At 30.1% G+C, this 23,262-nt stretch overlaps 1 protein-coding gene and 5 pseudogenes across 1 annotated transcript; all 6 read left to right on the top strand.

Moving 5' to 3' along the window:
- Positions 1–3,478: 3,478 nt before the first annotated feature.
- LOC145103881 (histone H3.2-like) lies at positions 3,479–3,880 on the top strand (annotated as a pseudogene).
- A 2,318-nt stretch (positions 3,881–6,198) lies between these two features.
- On the top strand, positions 6,199–6,611 carry LOC145103871 (histone H3.2-like; annotated as a pseudogene).
- A 2,231-nt stretch (positions 6,612–8,842) lies between these two features.
- Positions 8,843–9,240, top strand: LOC145111565 (uncharacterized; annotated as a pseudogene).
- A 1,814-nt stretch (positions 9,241–11,054) lies between these two features.
- On the top strand, positions 11,055–11,480 carry LOC145103864 (histone H3.2-like; annotated as a pseudogene).
- Positions 11,481–13,633: 2,153 nt separating this feature from the next.
- On the top strand, positions 13,634–14,049 carry LOC145103855 (histone H3.2-like; annotated as a pseudogene).
- A 2,248-nt stretch (positions 14,050–16,297) lies between these two features.
- On the top strand, positions 16,298–16,720 carry LOC145103850 (histone H3.2-like). The gene has a single exon (XM_079041121.1). It carries the CDS (start codon positions 16,298–16,300, stop codon positions 16,706–16,708), a length of 411 nt encoding a protein of 136 aa, XP_078897247.1. The 3' UTR covers positions 16,709–16,720.
- The last annotated feature ends 6,542 nt before the right edge of the window (positions 16,721–23,262 follow it).

Genomic DNA, 23,262 nt, shown 5'->3' with positions numbered 1-23,262 from the left:
GCGAAGGGAAAACGCTTCTGGGCTCGATTTGTTCTTTTAAACCTTGGTACCCAAAAATGTTTTTACAAAGACCATATACAACTTTTTTTGTTTACGTTTTGTGAATTGATCAGCTGAATATGTAAAATGAAAGAATCAAAGAATAAATCATGTTAATTTTACATGAAAATAAGATTTTATTGTCAAATTTCTGAACGGTCTTTTGTTATGGCATATTATAAAGTTGCATTGGCATGTGTTTTCAACTTATATGACACGAGACATTTGGATTATGTTACTTTCTGCTCTGCAACAAGAATGAAGACTTATAGGCACAATGATCTTTATGCGGAAAATTATAAGGATATGGGGTATGGTCACCATCAACCCATTAAAAAAGTGATGCAACGTATATGCCACATCATCTTCACTAGCATTTGGATATGGTTATCTCTCCACATTATTTATCTTTTTATTTATTTTATTTATTTTTTTTGACATTGTATTAAATAAAAAACATAATTATTATACATAAATAAATATTTTATAAATGCAAAAAGAACATTTACTTAATAAAAATAATAATTTTAAAATCCAACAAGCATTTTAACAAAAATAACATTAATAATTGGAAACAAAAATCTAACTTAGAAATTGAAAATACATAAAATTTAAAGCTTACATTACTAACTATAACGCTCCAAAAATTTATAATAACTTTTCATTTGCAAAATAGTAAACCATACAAAAGAGTTGTTCCAAAACCGATTAAACAGAGTATGCTATTTAAACATCAGAGTAAAGATCATAATTTGCCAATGCGGAAAACTCGGGGGGGGGGGGGGGGGGGATGTTGTGCAGTCACGCCGGACCCTTCCTTTTCGAATCGGAAATACCTGAAACCATAAACATAAAATCGTAAGTACAAAGCTTAGTGAGTCCCTAAAATACCACATACAATACACATATACATATAACATCATGTGGTTGTGTCTGGTTTGTATTAACCCCATATGACGGGTCCGTATCAACCTATGCGACAACAAGTAGCTATGTCGGGTCCGTATCAACCCGAGTCCGTTTCAACAATGGGAGTAGTTTAGATTTCGGTCTTCCTCGATGATAATACACACCAAAAATCCCCAGTTTTCGAAATAAATATTTTTTGATCTTCATAATAAATCAAACCTGTAAGGTTGGAACTCGACTCCAAATTTGGTCTTTGTTTGAATCGATGATATACACACCACGACGGGGGTAGGGGTATGAGTCAGATGATATGATGGCTGACGGTGTATATTATTGGAAGATGGATTTTATGGTTTAGTGAAATATTTTGTGTATATAAAAATAGAGATATAGTTTAGGTGGGTTGGAGTTTGAAGTTGAGGAGTTTTCCTTTTGTTTTATAATTTATTAATAATAAATAAATGATAAGTAAATTAGAAAGAAAATCGGCAAGGGTGACGATTATAATAATTAATTGGTAAATGCTAAATGAAAAATTAACAAAGTAGAAAATTAATGTGATAAACTATAATGTATTGCAAATATAAGAGTAAAATGATTATGAGTCATACATATAATCAAATAACATAGTTCTAGTCAAATATAGTCTCAATTAAATTCACACCCAATCAGGTTTGTGAATCAATAAGTAATTATCAAATACCCCTTAAGTTCACCGCCTTCTCAAGGACAATTCATGCATCATGCTTGACAAAAATCATCTTGTCGACAAAGGAAAATATAGCGGATAAAGTTGTAGGGAAAATGACTTGCGAGGGTAATTGCATTTTGGCCTTGTTCACGTTTAGGTAATTTTTTTTTCTATACATATTTAACCATTTAACTTGTTAAATGTGTTCACATATTACCATTGTCATCTGCTATACCAGGTGACAAAAATAATATGTGAACACATTTAACAAGTTAAATAGTCAAATGTGTACAAAAAATAAAGTTGCTTAAATGTGAACAATTTTATTATTATTATTGTTTTTAATTATAAATTTCTTAAGATATTTTATATTTTCTTACAATATTTTTATGATATTTTTTCCTATAAGTTTTTCTAATATAATGTTTTGAACTTTACTTATAATATTTTTTAAACTTTTTTTTATACTTTCATATAATTTTATTACAAGTGATTTTAAACAATATATTTTATAAATGTTTTAAAATTTTCTTACAGGTTTTAAACTTTTTTTTGTTTTAGTTTTTTTTTATAACTTTCATACATTTATTTATAAACTTTCTTTTACAACATTTTTAAAATGTTTCATAGATTTTGTATAACAATTTATATTTTTTATAACATTTAAAAATATTTCTGTTAAATATTAGTTTAAAACGTTGTATTACAAAAATTAAAAGTTTATAAACTTCTAATTAAAAAGAATTAAAAAGTTGGAATAATTTTAAAACATTTACATTATATAGATTTTTTTTGTTTTTTTAAATGCTAAGTAATATTTTCTTTTTATTTTTTAAAAGATCCTCCATACTTATTGTTACATATTTAATTTATTTAATTTTATTGTTAGATATTATTTATTTTAAAAATATTGTATATGCTTAAAAACAAAAGAAAAAAATTATAAGAGACTATATAAAATATTTCACAAAATAAAAACATATTTATTAATTAAAAGGTAATGTTTAAAATTGATCAATATTTAATTAATATTTAGGAAAATATGGATATTTTAAAATAACGTTTGAAAAAAATAACACAAACGAGTATTAAAACTAAAATCGTTATTAAAAGTGGGGAAAATGAATTATCAGAGTAATTAATTTTTCATTTTATTCACATTTATTCAAATTTTTTTATACACATTTGACCATTTAATTTGTTAATTTTTCACATATTACCATTGTCAAATGCTATAACCGATGATAATTGCAATATGTGAACACATATAACAAGTTAAATGGTCAAATGTGTACAAAAAAAAATTACCAAAATATAAACAAAACGATAAAGATGATTACATTGATAAGTTATTTTCCTAAAGTTATATTATTGAACAGAAATAAGCATATTGATTTGGCTTGGTAGATGTTATCTTTGTTTGTGCTAGATAATTATGAGTTAGCACAACTATTAAGAGAAAATAAATCAAAATCAAAATAAAATGTAATAGGATTGTTATAATTAAAAAACTTTGGTTCTAACAATCGTATACTATTAGAAATTAGAAATTTAATTTTAAATTAAAGATATCCCTCCTAATTTTTGTTTTTCGCGGGCGTGGAACACATGGATCTCAATCCGCGTCCACTCCTAATATCAAATCTCAGCCGTCTAATTTCTCTTCCAGTAATCTAACCGTCTAAATCTCACGCTACAAGTCCACCTCAAAATTTTCAAAATTTGCCAAAATTGTTTTCAAGAACCCTAATAAAAACCACTCAACTCCTAATGAAATCACCATCTGCAATCAAATCTCTGTCTAGTCTAAACACAGTCAACATTTTCTTGTTAGCTAAAATATGGCCAGAACAAAGCAAACTGCTCGCAAATCCACCGGAGGAAAAGCTCCAAGGAAGAAACTGGTGACTAAGGCGGCCAGGAAATCTGCTCCGACGACCGGAGGAGTGAAGAAGCCTCACAGATTCAGGTCGGGAACAGTCGTGCTGAGGGAAATCCGTAAGTATCAGAAAATCACTCAGGAAACTTCCGTTTCAAAGACTAGTAAGAGAGATTGCTCAGAATTTTAAGACGGATCTGAGGTTTCCGAGCAGTGTTGTGGCTGCGCTTCAAGAGGCGTCAGAGGCTTATTTGGTCGGATTGTTTGAGGATACCAATTTGTGTGCGATTCATGCAAAGAGAGTGACAATCATGCCGAAAGATATGCAGTTGGCTAGGAGGATCAGAGGCGAGCGAGCCTAGATTTGTCATTACATAAAATTAGGGTTTATTTTGGTACTACCCTAAAATGGTGATTAAGGGTTCATGATTTCCAATTTAGTTATTCCAAAATTGTTATGTTTTAATGAAAATGAATTGATGATTTTCGTAGATCTACTGTTTGATGTTGTTTATAGCGTTTGATTGAATTTGTAGCCAGCTAAAATGATGAAACTAATCAGATTACAAAAAACTGTTGGTGGATAAATTATAACACAAATCCTTTGTGCTGATAATGAAAAAATGAGTAGTATCAGTTCACGATGATGAACCGTGTGAAAGTTGCCAAACGTGGCTAATACAAGGATTTATATTTAATCTTAATATCTTGTATCGACATTTTTTTTGTGCTCTGTGAGCCTGTTTACATAAATATTTAATTAATGAAATTTACCCCTTAAGTTCACCGCCTTCTCAAGGACAATTCATGCATCATGCTTGACAAAAATAATCTTGTTGGCAAAGGAAAATATAGCGTATAAAGTTGTAGGGAAAATGACTTACGAGGGTAATTACATTTTCGCTTGGTTCACGTTTATGTAACTTTTTTTTTTCTGTACATATTTGACCATTTAATTTGTTAAATGTGTTCACATATTAACATTGTCATCTGCTATACCAGGTGACAAAGATAATACGTGAACACATTTAACAAGTTAAATGGTCAAATGTGTACAAAAAATAAAGTTGTTTAAATGTGAACAATTTTATTATTATTATTATTTTTAATTATAAATTTCTTAAGATATTTTATATTTTCTTACAATATTTTTATGATATTTTTTCTTATAAGTTTTTCTAATACAATGTTTTGAACTTTATTTATAATATTTTTTAAACTTTTTTTATACTTTCATATAATTTTATTACAAGTGATTTTAAACAATATATTTTATAAATGTTTTAAAATTTTCTTACAGGTTTTAAACTTTTTTTTTGTTTTAGTTTTTTTTATAACTTTCATACATTTATTTATAAACTTTCTTTTACAACATTTTTAAAATGTTTCATAGATTTTGTATGACAATTTATATTTTTTATAACAATTAAAAATATTTCTGTTAAATATTAGTTTAAAACGTTGTATTACAAAAATTAAAAGTTTATAAACTTCTAATTAAAAAGAATTAAAAAGTTGGAATAATTTTAAAACATTTACATTATATAGATTTTTTTTTGTTTTTTTTAAATGCTAAGTAATATTTTCTTTTTATTTTTTAAATGATCCTCCATACTTATTGTTACATATTTAATTTATTTAATTTTATTGTTAGATATTATTTACTTTAAAAATATTGTATATGCTTAAATATAAAAGAAAAAAACTATAAGAGACTATATAAAATATTTCACAAAATAAAAACATATTTATTAATTAAAAGATAATGTTTAAAATATTTCACAAAATAAAAACATATTTATTAATTAAAAGACTATATAAAATATTTCACAAAATAAAAACATATTTATCAATATTTAATTAATACTTAGGAAAGTATGAATATTTTAAAAATAACGTTTGAAAAAATAATACAAACGAATATTAAAAATAAAATCGTTATTAAAAGTGAGGAAAATGAATTATCAGAGTAATTAATTTTTCGTTTTGTTCACATTTATGCAACTTTTTATATACACATTTGACCATTTAATTTGTTAATTTTTCACATATTACCATTGTCAAATGCTATAACCGATGATAATTTTAATATGTGAACACATATAAAAAGTTGAATGGTCAAATGTGTACAAAAATAAAAAAATTACCTAAATGTAAATAAAACGATAAAGATGATTACTCTGGTAAGTTATTTTCCTAAAGTTATATTATTGAACCGAAAGAAGCATATTGATTTGGCTTGGTAGATGTTATCTTTATTTGTGCTAGATACTTATGAGTTAGCACAACTATTAAGAGAAAATAAATCAAAATCAAAATAAAATGTAATAGGATTTTTATAATTAAAAAACTTTGGTTCTAACAATCGTATACTATTAGAAATTAGAAATTTAATTTTAAATTAAAGATATCCCTCCTAATCTTCGTTTTTCGCGGGCGTGGAACACATGGATCACAATCCGCATCCACTCCTAATATCAAATCTCAGCCGTCTAATTTCTCTTCTAGTAATCTAACCGTCTAAATCTCGCGCTACAAGTCCACCTCAAAATTTTCAAAATCTGCCAAAATTGTTTTCAAGAACCCTAATAAAAACCACACAACTCCTAACGAAATCACCATCTGCAATCAAATCTCTCTCTAGTCTAAACACAGTCAATATTTTCTTGTTAGCTAAAATATGGCCGGAACAAAGCAAACTGCTCGCAAATCCACCGAAGGAAAAGCTCCAAAGAAGTAACTGGCGACTAAGGCGGCCAGGAAATCTGCTCCGACGACCGGAGGAGTGAAGAAGCCTCACGGATTCTGGGAACAGTCGCACTGAGGGAAATCCGTAAGTATCAGAGAAAATCACGGAACAAGAAACTTCCGTTTCAAAGACTAGTAAGAGAGATTGCTCAGGATTTTAAGACGGATCTAAGGTTTCAGAGCAGTGCTGTGGCTGCGCTTCAAGAGGCGTTGGAGGCTTATTTGGTCGGATTGTTTGAGGATACCAATTTGTGTGCGATTCATGCAAAGAGAGTGACAATCATGCCGAAAGATATGCAGTTGGCTAGGAGGATCAGAGGCGAGCGAGCCTAGATTTATCGTTACATAAAATTAGGGTTTATTTTGGTACTACCCTAAAATGGTGATTAAGGGTTCATGATTTCCAATGTAGTTATTCCAAAATTGTTATGTTTTAATGAAAATGAATTGATGATTTTCGTAGATCTACTGTTTGATGTTGTTTATAGCGTTTGATTCAGTTTGTAGCCAGCTAAAATGATGAAACGAATTAGATTACAAAAAAAACTGTTGGGGGATAAATTATAACACAAATCCTTTGTGCTGATAATGAAAAAATGAGTAGTATCAGTTCACGATGATGAAGCATGTGAAAGTTGCCAAATGTGGCTAATACAAGGATTTATGTTTAATCTTAATATCTTATATCGATATTTTTTTTGTGCTCTGTAAGCCTGTTTACATAAATATTTAATTAATGAAATTTACCCCTTAAGTTCACCTCCTTCTCAAGGACAATTCATGCATCATGCTTGACAAAAATCATCTTGTCGACAAAGGAAAATATAGCGGATAAAGTTGTAGGGAAAATGACTTGCGAGGGTAATTACATTTTCGCATTGTTCACGTTTAGGTAACTTTTTTTTTCTGTACATATTTGACCATTTAACTTGTTAAATGTGTTCACATATTACCATTGTCATCTGCTATACCAGGTGACAAAGATAATATGTGAACACATTTAACAAGTTAAATTATCAATTGTGTACAAAAAATAAAGTTGCCTAAATGTGAACAATTTTGTTATTATTATTATTATTATTTTTAATTATAAGTTTCTTAAGATACTTTATATTTTCTTACAATATTTTTATGATATTTTTTCCTATAGGTTTTACTAATACAATGTTTTCAACTTATAATATTTTTTAAACTTTTTTTTATACTTTCATATAATTTTATTACAAGTGATTTTAAACAAAATATTTTATAAATGTTTTAAAATTTTCTTACAGGTTTTAAACTTTTTTTTTGTTTTAGTTTTTTTTATAACTTTCATACATTTGTTTATAAACTTTCTTTTACAACATTTTTAAAATGTTTCATAGATTTTGTATGACAATTTATATTTTTTATAACATTCAAAAATATTTATGTTAAATATTAGTTTAAAACATTGTATTAAAAAAATTTAAAGTTTATAAACTTCTAATTAAAAAGTATTAAAAAGTTGGAATAATTTTAAAACATTTAGATTATATAGATTGTTTTTAAATGCTAAGTAATATTTTCTTTTTATTTTTTAAAAGATCCTCCATATTTATTGTTACATATTTAATTTATTTAATTTTATTGTTAGATATTAATTACTTTAAAAATATTGTATATGCTTAAAAACAAAAGAAAAAAATTATAAGAGACTATATAAAATATTTCACAAAATAAAAACATATTTATTAATTAAAAGGTAATGTTTAAAAAGTGATCAATATTTAATTAATACTTAGGAAATTATGGATATTTTAAAAATAACGTTTGAAAAAAATAATACAAACGAATATTAAAAATAAAATCGTTATTAAAAGTGGGGAAAATGAATTATCAGAGTAATTAATTTTTCGTTTTGTTCACATTTATGCAACTTTTTATATACACATTTGACCATTTAATTTGTTAATTTTTCACATATTACCATTGTCAAATGCTATAACCGATGATAATTTTAATATGTGAACACATATAAAAAGTTGAATGGTCAAATGTGTACAAAAATAAAAAAATTACCTAAATGTAAACAAAACGATAAAGATGATTACTCTGGTAAGTTATTTTCCTAAAGTTATATTATTGAACCGAAAGAATCATATTGATTTGGCTTGGTAGATGTTATCTTTATTTGTGCTAGATACTTATGAGTTAGCACAACTATTAAGAGAAAATAAATCAAAATCAAAATAAAATGTAATAGGATTTTTATAATTAAAAAACTTTGGTTCTAACAATCGTATACTATTAGAAATTAGAAATTTAATTTTAAATTAAAGATATCCCTCCTAATCTTTGTTTTTCGCGGGCGTGGAACACATGGATCACAATCCGCATCCACTCCTAATATCAAATCTCAGCCGTCTAATTTCTCTTCCAGTAATCTAACCGTCTAAATCTCGCGCTACAAGTCCACCTCAAAATTTTCAAAATTTGCCAAAATTGTTTTCAAGAACCCTAATAAAAACCACTCAACTCCTAACGAAATCACCATCTGCAATCAAATCTCTCTCTAGTCTAAACACATTCAATATTTTCTTGTTAGCTAAAATATGGCCAGAACAAAGCAAACTACTCGCAAATCCACCAGAGGAAAAGCTCCAAGGAAGCAACTGCCGCCTAAGGCGGCCAGGAAATTGCTCCGACTACCGGATGAGTGAAGAAGCCGCCGGGAACAATCGAGCTGAGGGAAATCCGTAAGTATCAGAAAAGCACTGAACTTTTGATCAGGAAACTTCCGTTTCAAAGACTAGTAAGAGAGATTGCTCAGGATTTTAAGACGGATCTAAGGTTTCCGAGCAGTGCTGTGGCTGCGCTTCAAGAGGCGTCATAGGCTTATTTAGTTAGATTGTTTGAGGATACCAATTTGTGTGCGATTCATGCAAAGAGAGTGACAATCATGCCGAAAGATATGCAGTTGGCTAGGAGGATCAAAGGCGAGCGAACCTAGATTTATCGTTCCATACAATTACGGTTTATTTTGGTACTACCCTAAAATGGTGATTAAGGGTTCATGATTTCCAATGTAGTTATTCCAAAATTGTTATGTTTTAATGAAAATGAATTGATGATTTTCGTAGATGTACTGTTTGATGTTGTTTATAGCGTTTGATTCAATTTGTAGCCAGCTAAAATGATGAAACTAATGAGATTACAAAAAAAAAAACTGTTGGGGATAAATTATAACACAAATCCTTTGTGCTGATAATGAAAAAATGAGTAGTATCAGTTCACGATGATGAAGCATGTGAAAGTTGCCAAATGTGGCTAATACAAGGATTTATCTTTAATCTTAATATCTTATATCGATATTTTTTTTGTGCTCTGTGAGTCTGTTTACATAAATATTTAATTAATGAAATTTAACCCTTAAGTTCACCGCCTTCTCAAGGACAATTCATGCATCATGCTTGACAAAAATCATCTTGTCGACAAAGGAAAATATAGCGGATAAAGTTGTAGGGAAAATGACTTGCGAGGGTAATTACATTTTCGCCTTGTTCGCGTTTAGGTAACTTTTTTTTTTGTACATATGTGACCATTTAACTTGTTAAATTTGTTCACATATTATCATTGTCATCTGCTATAACAGGTGACAAAGATAATATGTGAACACATTTAACAAGTTAAACGGTCAAATGTGTACAAAAAATAAAGTTGCCTAAATATGAACAATTTTATTATTATTATTATTTTTAATTATAAATTTCTTAAGATATTTTATAGTTTCTTACAATATTTTTATGATATTTTAATACAATGTTTTCAACTTTACTTATAATATTTTTTAAACTTTTTTTTATACTTTCATATAATTTTATTACAAGTGATTTTAAACAAAATATTTTATAAATGTTTTAAAATTTTCTTACAGGTTTTAAACTTTTTTTTTGTTTTTGTTTTTTATAACTTTCATACATTTATTTATAATTGATCAATATTTAATTAATACTTAGGAAATTATGGATATTTTAAAAATAACGTTTGAAAAAAATAATACAAACGAATATTAAAAATAAAATTGTTATTAAATGTGGGGAAAATGAATTATCAGAGTAATTAATTTTTCGTTTTGTTCACATTTATGCAACTTTTTTTATATACATTTGACCATTTAATTTGTTAATTTTTCACATTACCATTGTCAAATGCTATAACCGATGATAATTTTAATATGTGAACATATATAACAAGTTAAATGGTCAAATGTGTACAAAAATAAAAAAATTACCTAAATGTAAACAAAACGATAAAGATGATTACCCTGGTAAGTTATTTTCCTAAAGTTATATTATTGAACCGAAAGAAGCATATTGATTTGGCTTGGTAGATGTTATCTTTGTTTGTGCTAGATAATTATGAGTTAGCACAACTATTAAGAGAAAATAAATCAAAATCAAAATAAAATGTAATAGGATTTTTATAATTAAAAAACTTTGGTTCTAACAATCGTATACTATTAGAAATTAGAAATTTAATTTTAAATTAAAGATATCCCTCCTAATCTTTGTTTTTCGCGGGCGTGGAACACATGGATCACAATCCGCGTCCACTCCGAATATCAAATCTCAGCCGTCTAATTTCTCTTCTAGTAATCTAACCGTCTAAATCTCGCGCTACAAGTCCACCTCAAAATTTTCAAAATTTGCCAAAATTGTTTTCAAGAACCCTAATTAAAACCACTCAACTCCTAACGAAATCACCATCTGCAATCAAATCTCTCTCTAGTCTAAACAGAGTCAATATTTTCTTGTTAGCTAAAATATGGCCAGAACAAAGCAAACTGCTCGCAAATCCACCGAAGGAAAAGCTCCAAGGAAGCAACTGGCGACTAAGGCGGCCAGGAAATCTGCTCCGGCGACCAGATGAGTGAAGAAGCCTCACATATTCAGGCCGGGAACAGTCGTGCTGAGGGAAATCCGTAAGTATCAGAAAATCACTGAACTTTTGATCAGGAAACTTCCATTTCAAAGACTAGTAAGAGAGATTGCTCAGGATTTTAAGACGAATATGAGGTTTCAGAGCAGCAGTGTTGTGGCTGCGCTTCAAGAGGCGTCGGAGGCTTATTTGGTCGGATTGTTTGAGGATACCAATTTGTGTGCGATTCATGCAAAGAGAGTGACAATCATGCCGAAAGATATGCAGTTGGCTAGGAGGATCAGAGGCGAGCGAGCCTAGATTTATCGTTACATAAAATTAGTGTTTATTTTGGTACTAACCTAAAATGGTGACTAAGGGTTCATGATTTCCAATGTAGTTATTCCAAAATTGTTATGTTTTAATGAAAATGAATTAATGATTTTCGTAGATCTACTGTTTGATGTTGTTTATAGCGTTTGATTGAATTTGTACCCAACTAAAATGATGAAACTAATCAGATTACAAAAAACTGTTGGTGGATAAATTATAACACAAATCCTTTGTGCTGATAATGAAAAAACGAGTAGTATCAGTTCACGATGATGAACCGTGTGAAAGTTGCCAAACGTGGCTAATACAAGAATTTATCTTTAATCTTAATATCTTGTATCGATATTTTTTTTGTGCTCTGTGAGCCTGTTTACATAAATATTTAATTAATGAAATTTAACCCTTAAGTTCACCGCCTTCTCAAGGACAATTCTGCATCATGCTTGACAAAAATCATCTTGTCGACAAAGGAAAATATAGCGGATAAAGTTGTAGGGAAAATGACATGCGAGTGTAATTACATTTTCGCCTTGTTCACGTTTAGATAACTTTTTTTTATACATAATTGACCATTTAACAAGTTAAATGGTCAAATGTGTACAAAAAATAAAGTTGCCTAAATGTGAACAATTTTATTATTATTATTATTTTTAATTATAAATTTCTTAAGATATTTTATATTTTCTTACAATATTTTTATGATATTTTTTCCTATAGGTTTTTCTAATACAATGTTTTGAACTTTATTTATAATATTTTTTAAACTTTTTTTTTATACTTTCATATAATTTTATTACAAGTTATTTTAAACAAAATATTTTATAAATGTTTTAAAATTTTCTTACAGGTTTTAAACTTTTTTTTTGTTTTTGTTTTTTTATAACTTTCATACATTTGTTTATAACTTTCTTTTACAACATTTTTAAAATGTTTCACAGATTTTGTATGACAATTTATATTTTTTATAACATTTAAAAATATTTATGTTAAATATTAGTTTAAAACGTTGTATTAAAAAAATTAAAAGTTTATAAACTTCTAATTAAAAAGTATTAAAAAGTTGGAATAATTTTAAAACATTTACATTATATAGATTTTTTTTGTTTTTTTAAATGCTAAGTAATATTTTCTTTTTATTTTTTAAAAGATCATCCGTACTTATTGTTACATATTTAGTTTATTTAATTTTATTGTTTAGATAATATTTACTTTAAAAATATTGTATATGCTTAAAACCAAAAGAAAAAAATTATAAGAGACTATATAAAATATTTCACAAAATAAAAACATATTTATTAATTAAAAGGTAATGTTTAAAATTGATCAATATTTAATTAATACTTAGGAAATTATGGATATTTTAAAAATAACGTTTGAAAAAAATAATACAAACGAATATTAAAAATAAAATCGTTATTAAAAGTGGGGAAAATGAATTATCTGAGTAATTAATTTTTCGTTTTGTTCACATTTATTCAACTTTTTTTATACACATTTGACCATTTAATTTGTTAATTTTTCACATATTACCGTTGTCAAATGCTATAACCGATGATAATTGCAATATGTGAACACATATAACAAGTTAAATTGTCAAATGTGTACAAAAATAAAAAAATTACCTAAATGTAAACAAAACGATAAAGATGATTACCCTGGTAAGTTATTTTCCCAAAGTTATATTAGTGAACCAAAAGAAGCATATTGATTTGGCTTGGTAGATGTTATCTTTGTTTGTGCTAGATAATTATGAGTTAGCACAACTATTAAGAGAAAATAAATCAAAATCAAAATAAAATGTAATATGATTGTTATAATTAAAAAACTTTGGTTCTAACAATCGTATACTATTAGAAATTAGAAATTTAATTTTAAATTAAAGATATCCCTCCTAATCTTTGTTTTTCGCGGGCGTGGAACACATGGATCTCAATCCGCGTCCACTCCTAATATCAAATCTCACCCGTCTAATTTCTTTTCTAGTAATCTAACCGTCTAAATCTCGCGCTACAAATCCACCTCAAAATTTTCAAAATTTGCCAAAATTGTTTTCAAGAACCCTAATAAAAACCACTCAACTCCTAACGAAATCACCATCTGCAATCAAATCTCTCTCTAGTCTAGACACAGTCAATATTTTCTTGTTAGCTAAAACATGGCCAGAACAAAGCAAACTGCTCGCAAATCCACCAGAGGAAAAGCTCCAAGGAAGCAACTGGCGACTAAGGCGGCCAGGAAATCTGCTCCGGCGACCGGAGGAGTGAAGAAGCCTCACATTCAGGCCGGGAACAGTCGCGCTGAGGGAAATCCGTAAGTATCAGAAAATCAAATCACTGAACTTTTGATCAAAAAACTTCCGTTTCAAAGACTAGTAAGAGAGATTGCTCAGGATTTTGAGACGGATCTGAGGTTTCAGAGCAGTGTTGTGGTTGCGCTTCAAGAGGCGTCGAAGGCTTATTTGGTCGGATTGTTTGAGGATACCAATTTGTGTGTGATTCATGCAAAGAGAGTGACAATCATGCCGAAAGATATGCAGTTGGCTAGGAGGATCAGAGGCGAGCGAGCCTAGATTTATCGTTACATAAAATTACGGTTTATTTTGGTACTACCCTAAAATGGTGATTAAGGGTTCATGATTTCCAATGTAGTTATTCCAAAATTGTTATGTTTTAATGAAAATGAATTGATGATTTTCGTAGATCTACTGTTTGATGTTGTTTATAGCGTTTGATTCAATTTGTAGCCAGCTAAAATGATGAAACTAATCGGATTACAAAAAAAAAAAAAAAACTGTCGGGGGGATAAATTATAACACAAATCCTTTGTGCTGATAATGAAAAAATGAGTAGTATCAGTTCACGATGATGAAGCGTGTGAAAGTTGCCAAACGTGGCTAATACAAGGATTTATCTTTAATCTTAATATCTTATATCGATATTTTTTTTGTGCTCTCTGAGCCTGTTTACATAAATATTTAATTAATGAAATTTACCCCTTAAGTTCACCGCCTTCTCAAGGACAATTCATGCATCAGGCTTGACAAAAATCATCTTGTCGACAAAGGAAAATATAGCGTATAAAGTTGTAGGGAAAATGACTTGCGAGGGTAATTACATTTTCGCTTGGTTCACGTTTAGGTAACTTTTTTTTTCTGTACATATTTGACCATTTAATTTGTTAAATGTGTTCACATATTATCATTGTCATCTGCTATACCAGGTGACAAAGATAATATGTGAACACATTTAACAAGTTAAATTATCAATTGTGTACAAAAAATAAAGTTGCCTAAATGTGAACAATTTTTTTATTATTATTATTTTTAATTATAAATTTCTTAAGATATTTTATATTTTCTTACAATATTTTTATGATATTTTTTCCTATAGGTTTTTCTAATACAATGTTTTCAACTTTTCTTATAATATTTTTTAAACTTTTTTTTATACTTTCATATAATTTTATTACAAGTGATTTTAAACAAAATATTTTATAAATGTTTTAAAATTTTCTTACAGGTTTTAAACTTTTTTTTTTGTTTTGTTTTTTTTATAACTTTCATACATTTATTTATAAACTTTCTTTTACAACATTTTAAAAATGTTTCATAGATTTTGTATGACAATTTATATTTTTTATAACATATAAAAATATTTAAGTTAAATATTAGTTTAAAACGTTTTATTAAAAAAATTAAAAGTTTATAAACTTCTAATTAAAAAGTATTAAAAAGTTGGAATAATTTTAAAACATTTACATTATATAGATTTTTTTTAAATGCTAAGTAATATTTTCTTTTTATTTTTTAAAAGATTCTCCATAATTATTGTTACATATTTAATTTATTTAATTTTATTGTTAGATATTATTTACTTTAAAAATATTGTATATGCTTAAAAACAAAAGAAAAAAATTATAAGAGACTATATAAAATATTTCACAAAATAAAAACATATTTATTAATTAAAAGGTAATGTTTAAAATTGATCAATATTTAACTAATATTTAGGAAATTATGGATATTTTAAAAATAACATTTGAAAAAAATAACACAAACGAATATTAAAAATAAAATCGTTATTAAAAAGTGGTGAAAATGAATTATCATAGTAATTAATTTTTCGTTTTGTTCACATTTATGCAACTTTTTTTATACACATTTGACCATTTCATTTGTTAATTTTTCAGATATTACCATTGTCAGATGCTATAACCGATGATAATTGCAATATGTGAACACATATAACAAGTTAAATTGTCAAATGTGTACAAAAATAAAAAAATTACCTAAATGTAAACAAAACGATAAAGATGATTACCCTGGTAAGTTATTTTCCTAAAGTTATATTATTGAACCGAAAGAAGCATATTGATTTGGCTTGGTAGATGTTATCTTTGTTTGTGCTAGATAATTATAAGTTAGCACAACTATTAAGAGAATAAATAAAAATGAAAATAAAATGTAATAGGATTGTTATAATTAAAAAAGTTTGTTTCTAACAATCGTATACTATTAGAAATTAGAAATTTAATTTAAATTAAAGTTATCCCTGCTAATCTTTGTTTTTCGCGGGCGTGGAACACATGGATCTCAATCCGCGTCCACTCTTAATATCAAATCTCAGCCGTCTAATTTCTCTTCCAGTAATCTAACCGTCTAAATCTCGCGCTACAAGTCCACCTCAAAATTTTCAAAATTTGCCAAAATTGTTTTCAAGAACCCTAATAAAAACCACTCAACTCCTAACGAAATCACCATCTGCAATCAAATCTCTCTCTAGTCTAAACACAGTCAATATTTTCTTGTTAGCTAAAATATGGTCAGAACAAATCAAACTGCTCGCAAATCTACCGGAGGAAAAGCTCCAAGGAAGCAACTGGCGACTAAGGCGGCCAGGAAATCTGCTCCGGCGACCGGAGGAGTGAAAAAGCCTCACAGATTCAGGCCGGGAACAGTCGCGCTGAGGGAAATCCGTACGTATCAGAAAAGCACTGAACTTTTGATCAGGAAACTTCCGTTTCAAAGACTAGTAAGAGAGATTGCTCAGGATTTTAAGACGAATCTGAGGTTTCAGAGCAGTGTTGTGGTTGCGCTTCAAGAGGCGTCGGAGGCTTATTTGGTCGGATTGTTTGAGGATACCAATTTGTGTGCGATTCATGCAAAGAGAGTGACAATCATGCCGAAAGATATGCAGTTGGCTAGGAGGATCAGAGGCGAGCGAGCCTAGATTTATCGTTACATAAAATTACGGTTTATTTTGGTACTACCCTAAAATGGTGATTAAGGGTCCATGATTTCCAATGTAGTTATTCCAAAATTGTTATGTTTTAATGAAAATGAATTGATGATTTTCGTAGACCTACTATTTGATGTTGTTTATAGCGTTTGATTGAATTTGTAGCCAGCTAAAATGATGAAACTAATCGGATTACAAAAAAAAAAAAAAAAAAACTGTTGGGGGGATAAATTATAACACAAATCCTTTGTGCTGATAATGAAAAAATGAGTAGTATCAGTTCACGATGATGAAGCGTGTGAAAGTTGCCAAACGTGGCTAATACAAGGATTTATCTTTAATCTTAATATCTTATATCGATATTTTTTTTTGTGCTCTTTGAGTCTGTTTACATAAATATTTAATTAATGAAATTTGTTATATATGCAAGTTTTTAAAATGTTTTAGCGTGATGTTTTCTAGTTTATTAAGGCGTGTTATCAATTTTGAAAAGTCTTTTTTTGGTTGTATTATCAATCGTGTATGAATAAAAAGCCGATGTCCTTAATTTACTGGTTTTTTAATGAATATGACAGCGATATATTTGTGAGTCAATGTGCTAAATTATATGAGCATATGGTATTCAACTCAAGTTTGGGTTCTAGAGCATTATTGAGTTATGGATTATTGTACGTGGGGTGTTTAATGTGATGGCTATGTGGTTATGCCATCACTATTTAGATTTATGCTTAAAATTAAGAATCAGATTTGGGATTTAAGTACTACATTTATGTAAGTTTTATGGTTCACATTGTAAGATCTTGGGAATTCATTGTGACCGTTGAGGTAATCTATGCTACTGAAAGCTTGGGATTTTGCAAATTGTATAGAGCATCACTTTAAATGAACCAAGACTAGCCTTAAAAATATCTGACTTAAAGTAAGGAAGAACGATTTTGGGAGAATGCTACTCTAACACAACGAAGTTTGGTGATTTTACCCATTTAGTCACTCAATTTTTTTCGCAATTAGTCCTTAAAGTAAGCAATTACTGTCTAATTAAACCATTATGGACCGGATAAACGGAACAAACGGTTGTATTTCCTGATGTGACATTACAATAAATTAGATATAAACATTATTAAATCCACATATGTAAATGAAGTCAAACACATCACATTAAATCACACAAAACTACACTCATGTCTGTTCTTTCTCATCTCAGTGACCAAGAACGGAAAAACCTTAGGTTCAAACTCGTTTTCCCCTATTGACGTCAGGGAGCAGCCAACCATCCAATAATGTCAACCTCGATGCCAAACCCTGATCGATTGTATCCTCTAGCGAAGCTCAACTTTAAAGGTGTTTTTTCTTCGAAATCCTTTCTCGTATAATCATGTTATCAAATTCACGTTCAATGATCACGATTTTTTGGAACGACATACTATGAGTGTATCACCTTTCTCGAATGGTTCATGCAAGAAAGTATAAATAAGTTACACTATTTTGAGTCAGGTAAGCCTTATTGTTTGGGATAACTGCTATTACTAATAATGGAGATTACTTTGGTTTCATTTTTGATGCTTATGGAACCGATGATATAATTTCCCTCTATGTGGACCATGTTGGTGAAGGAACAGAGGATTGGTTTGGTTCTGAGATAGAAGAAGGAGATGGTGATGATTCATGCATTGATGGTGGGGAAAATGAAGAGGAAATTGATAACCTTAGAGATGTGGAGGTGGACTTTAATGAAGATATAATCACTATGAACAGAACAAAGGGTGACAGGGGCGGAACACATACACCAAAACTAGGGGGGCCGAACCCAAAACCAACCGTTCGTAATTTTTTTTGGGATTTTGAGAAGTACTTACATGTTTTTTAAACCCGATCAGTTAATTGTTATTTCATGCCAATGTTCACTAAATAAAAAAATTAACTAATATATAAAAACAATTAAATAACATTAAAAACGATTAACAAACATTTTTTTTCAAAAAATTAATTATTTTTCTTTTATTAAGATTGTTTTACAAAAAGTTGAAGTATAATTAACAACTAGCAAATTAATTAACATTTAAACATTATTAAAATAAAATAATGAACAAATACTTTTTTAAATTTTAACAAACAACATCATTCGGTAGAAACTTTCAATTTTTTAAAGTAAAATACCCACTAATATGTTTTACTTACTAAAATAATAATAATTTTAAAAATAATAAATAATAGAAAGCTGTCAGCCTCCTTTTACCTTTTCACAATCTATGGTTACTTTTTTAGAATTCATAATTTCATATCTTCAAAACCTTCTTCACCTAATATTACCAGTGAGATAAAGAGAGAAAAGAGACGACATATAGGAAAGTGCGATGCACATCGGAGGTCGCTGCTTCGAATAAATGACATGTGCGACAAACGGCGGAGAGCAGATAGAGATTAACACTACGCCGACTGTGATGTTATCTGGTGAGGCTTGAGAATCCCTTCTCCGATGGAAGCTATGATTTTTAGGGGTTTTTCATTTGTTCAAAGTTTTGAGGAAATAAGTTCTTACATTATAATAAGTTATTTGGTTTTTATATAGAGTTCTAGTTTTCGAATTAAATGTCAACCTGATAAGATCGGTTTTGAATTTTCAGTGATTTCGGGTTTGATGTTAGTTTCTGTTTAGCTTCCTAATTTTTGTTTTGATTTTTTCAGTGATTTTCGGGGTTGATGTTAAATTTTTGTTTAGCTTCCTAATTTATTAGTCTATAACTTATTAAGATCTGTACGAATTCTTTAAATCAGTTAGATGTATATACAAGTAATCCTAAAATTCGGGGGGCCATAAGATCGGTTTCTGATATTTTTTTCTTTTTTGTAAAAGAAAAAATAGAATACGAGATACATATGTATACATTTATTAATAAGTAAAAAAGGCTGGGGGGCCATGGCCCCCCTGTCCCTATAGACGCTCCGCCACTGAAGGGTGATAAGTTTTTGAGTAAATTATGCGGTGAAGAGGAGGAGGAAAATGATAACAACAAAGATGATGATGATGATGGGGTTGAAACAGTTGCCATAAATCAAGAACATTCGATTTTAATGAGCCAATACCATGGAAAGAATAGGTTTCAATACTTGGTATAAGATTTCAAGATCCAACTCAATTAAATTCTATGTTATGCAACTATGATGTTGCCAATGGGTACCGACTTTGCTTTGAGAAAAATGATAGAAAAGATTGTTGGTTAAGTGTTGTTGTAACACCGTAAATTTTCAAACAAAATTTTCATTTTTAAAACACATAATTCTCATTAACACATTTCTCAAAGACCCCAAAGTGTCAATTATCAAAAACACAAATCCATAATTGTTTGAATGAAAATCCAGGATCCTCAAAACATAACTCCATCCCGTGTGTACAATCAAGCCGACGCCTTCCCGCGATCCTGAGAAGTACCTGAAACACATATCACATAACACGATAAGCATAAAGTTTAGTGAGTTCCCCAAAATACCACACACATCTCATTTGCCTCTCATGGCTATATCTCAATAAAGACCCTCCGGTCGATGTGTCTCGGTGGAGACCCTCCGGTCCCACAACTCGGGTTGGACCCTCCGGTCCTAACTCAATAAATCTTAGAATAATACACATCATAAATCACAAAGACATAATGCAGGATATCAAAATACTCAATAATAGCATACAAGACCCTCCGATCACACAAAGTTACCACTCATCGTAAGTATAGTGAGAAGACTCACCTCATAAGCAAGCAAGTAAACCTCGTACCCCTCAAACGGTCTAATCTCCGCCTACATGTCATAATTATCTCTAATTAACACTTATAACCTCAACTCTAGATAAATTCGGTCAACCTCTCTCTCTAACTCTTGGAATTGGTAAAAGACCATTTTACCCCTCCATGGTCTCCATAATCCAAGTCTTGACCAAACCCTAAAAGTCAACAGAAGTCAACACTCGAGTCAACAGTCCCTGTTGACCCAACTCGGCGAGTGCACCTATGTGAATCGTCGAGTCCCTATTGTCCTCAGAAGAATCGGGAAAACTCCAACTCAACTCGTCGAGTTGTCTCGTCAACTCGCCGAGTTGTAGCGCATCCAACCTATTGGGGAAAAACCCTAACTGACTCGTCGAGTTGGCTCATGCACTCGTCGAGTCCCTCTTGACCAATTCTCATTCAGTCGATTCTAAGCAAAAATATTGTCTTAAACTATAGATCTAACTTCCCAAGGCTAAAATACCACGTAAAGCTGCAAGCTTTATGTCCATGCATGGCACCTAGGGCTCGAAATGCCAAAACAAGCTCTATTATAGGGTTTAATGCATAAAGGCTTGCCTCTTGCTTGATAAAGCTTGGATCTTTGGGCTCAAAGAACCTCCTATAGTCCATATCTGAGGTTTCAATCTCATGACATGCTCAAGTGACTCAATACCCAAAAGATGGATGGGAGAAAACCCTAAAACTCCCTAGAATGAGATCTAACAAAAGAAATGGTCAAGATGGTAGCTTTTTACCTCCAAACAGAAGCTAATCACTGAAGAACACTGGATCCAAAGTCCCTCCTCGATCCAGTCCGTGTTGTCTCCAAATCTCCTTCTAAAAATGCACAAGAACACTCAAATTAATCTCTCTCTCTCTCTCTCTCTCACACACACACACACACAACGAGTGGAACTGGTCTAGGGTTTCTCACAAATCTCTAAAGTGACAAGGGTGGCGGAAATGAGGGATTAAGGTCCTTTAAATAGGACACAAACCGGAAAATTAGGGTTTCCTCGCACAACTCCTACTCGTCGAGTCGGGGTCCTCCGACTCGTCGAGTAGACTCTAAAAAATCCTGCGGCCATAGTAGTCTCTACTCAGCGAGTTGGTGCTCGCCAACTCGTGGAGTTGCCCTGTCAAAAGAAATAAAATAATTAAATATTGTACCTGGAAGTCAGCATGTTATATTTGCAAGGGTGAGTGCACATTCAGGTTGTAGGCATTCTGGATGAGTGATGAAGAAAGCTTCTACATCAAGTCTTTAAAGCCAGATCTCAACTGTGCAAGGAATTACAAGTTAGTCTCAATGGTCACTTATGCTTAGATATGAAGTCATTATACAAGATAATTCTTACTTAGACAAAAGATGAGTGTTAGAAAGCTAAGATTAGCGATGTCAAAGAAGTTTGGTATTCATGTAAGTATTGGTCAATGCATTTCAACTAATAGATGGTACCCTTGTTGACCATTATGCAAAGTTGCGGTCCTATGCATAAGAGATTAGGAGATCAAATCCAGGTTCCACTGTGAAGATTGATGTGAATTATATGCAGAAGAGAAGAACTAATCTAGTAAGTTCTATGTTTGCTTTGATGGATTAAAGAAGGGATGTAATGAGGGTTGCAGGAAGATAATAGGACTAGATGGTTGTTTCCTTAAACGTATTTGTAAAGGGGAGTTGTTATGGGCTGTTGCAAGGGATGCAAACAATGAGATTTATCCCATTGCATGGACAATAGTTTGTATGGAGAATAAGGAAACATGGAAGTGGCTTTTGGATCTACTCATTGATGACTTGGGACTTAATTTAGGATACATATACAATCTAATATTTGATCAACACAAGGTAATTTAATTCTTTCTACTCTATTTCCCATTACAGTTGAATACTCATTACATATAATTGCCACATTTTTAACAGGGTCTGATTGAGGCTGTCAAAGAACTCCTTCCATACGCAGAGCACAAGTAGTGTGCTACGCATATTAGCTAAAACTCAAAAAAAAGGTATAGTGGTGCCCGCTATGAAACCATACTCTGGAAAGCTTCTAAAGCATCAACCGAGGAAGATTTTAAAGTTTCAATGAAAGAGCTTGAAGTTATAAACCCAAGTGCTCATAAGTATCTGATGAACAAAGACCCCAAGACATGGTCAAGAGCCTTTTTCCAACCAGGAAGATGTTGTGATGCTGTGGAGAATGGAATGTCAGAAAGCTTCAATGTTGTAATAGTTGATGATAGGAAGAATCCAATTATCACTATGTTAGAGGAGTTGAGATTGTATATGATGAAGATGGTGCTCAACATGAAACTTAAGGGGCAAGGATCGGACAATCAAATTTGTCCAATAATTAGAGAGTTATTGAATGATGTTAAAAAACACCAAATACATTACCATGTATTACCTAGCGGGTTAAATCAATTTGAAGTTGGGGGAACTAAAGATGCTTATGAGGTAGATCTTTAAAGGAAAACTTGCTCATGCAGGTTATGATAACTTAATGGAATTGGTTGTGTCCATTATGTTGCATGCATTAATTTTCTTAATAGGGATGTAGAGTCATATGTGGACCAAATCTTTAGTAGCATTATGTACATGAAACATAAAAGTTTAGGTTAGAACCTATGAATGGAAGTAACTTGTGTCCAATAACTATGTACACACCACCTTTACCTCCTGTTCACAAAATTATTCCTGGGAATCTACAACTAAATATAAAAGGGATGCAATAGAAAACTAGTTAAGAAACAAACAAAAGAAAAGTATCCAAACACAAAACAATG

Source organism: Lactuca virosa, chromosome 1 (assembly GCF_052849685.1).
Source record: "Lactuca virosa cultivar CGN04683 chromosome 1, Lactuca_virosa_CGN04683_v6, whole genome shotgun sequence".
NCBI classification, from domain to species: domain Eukaryota; kingdom Viridiplantae; phylum Streptophyta; class Magnoliopsida; order Asterales; family Asteraceae; genus Lactuca; species Lactuca virosa.
Note: the sequence above shows the minus strand (reverse complement) of the source record. Positions and strands in the feature narration are given on the sequence as shown.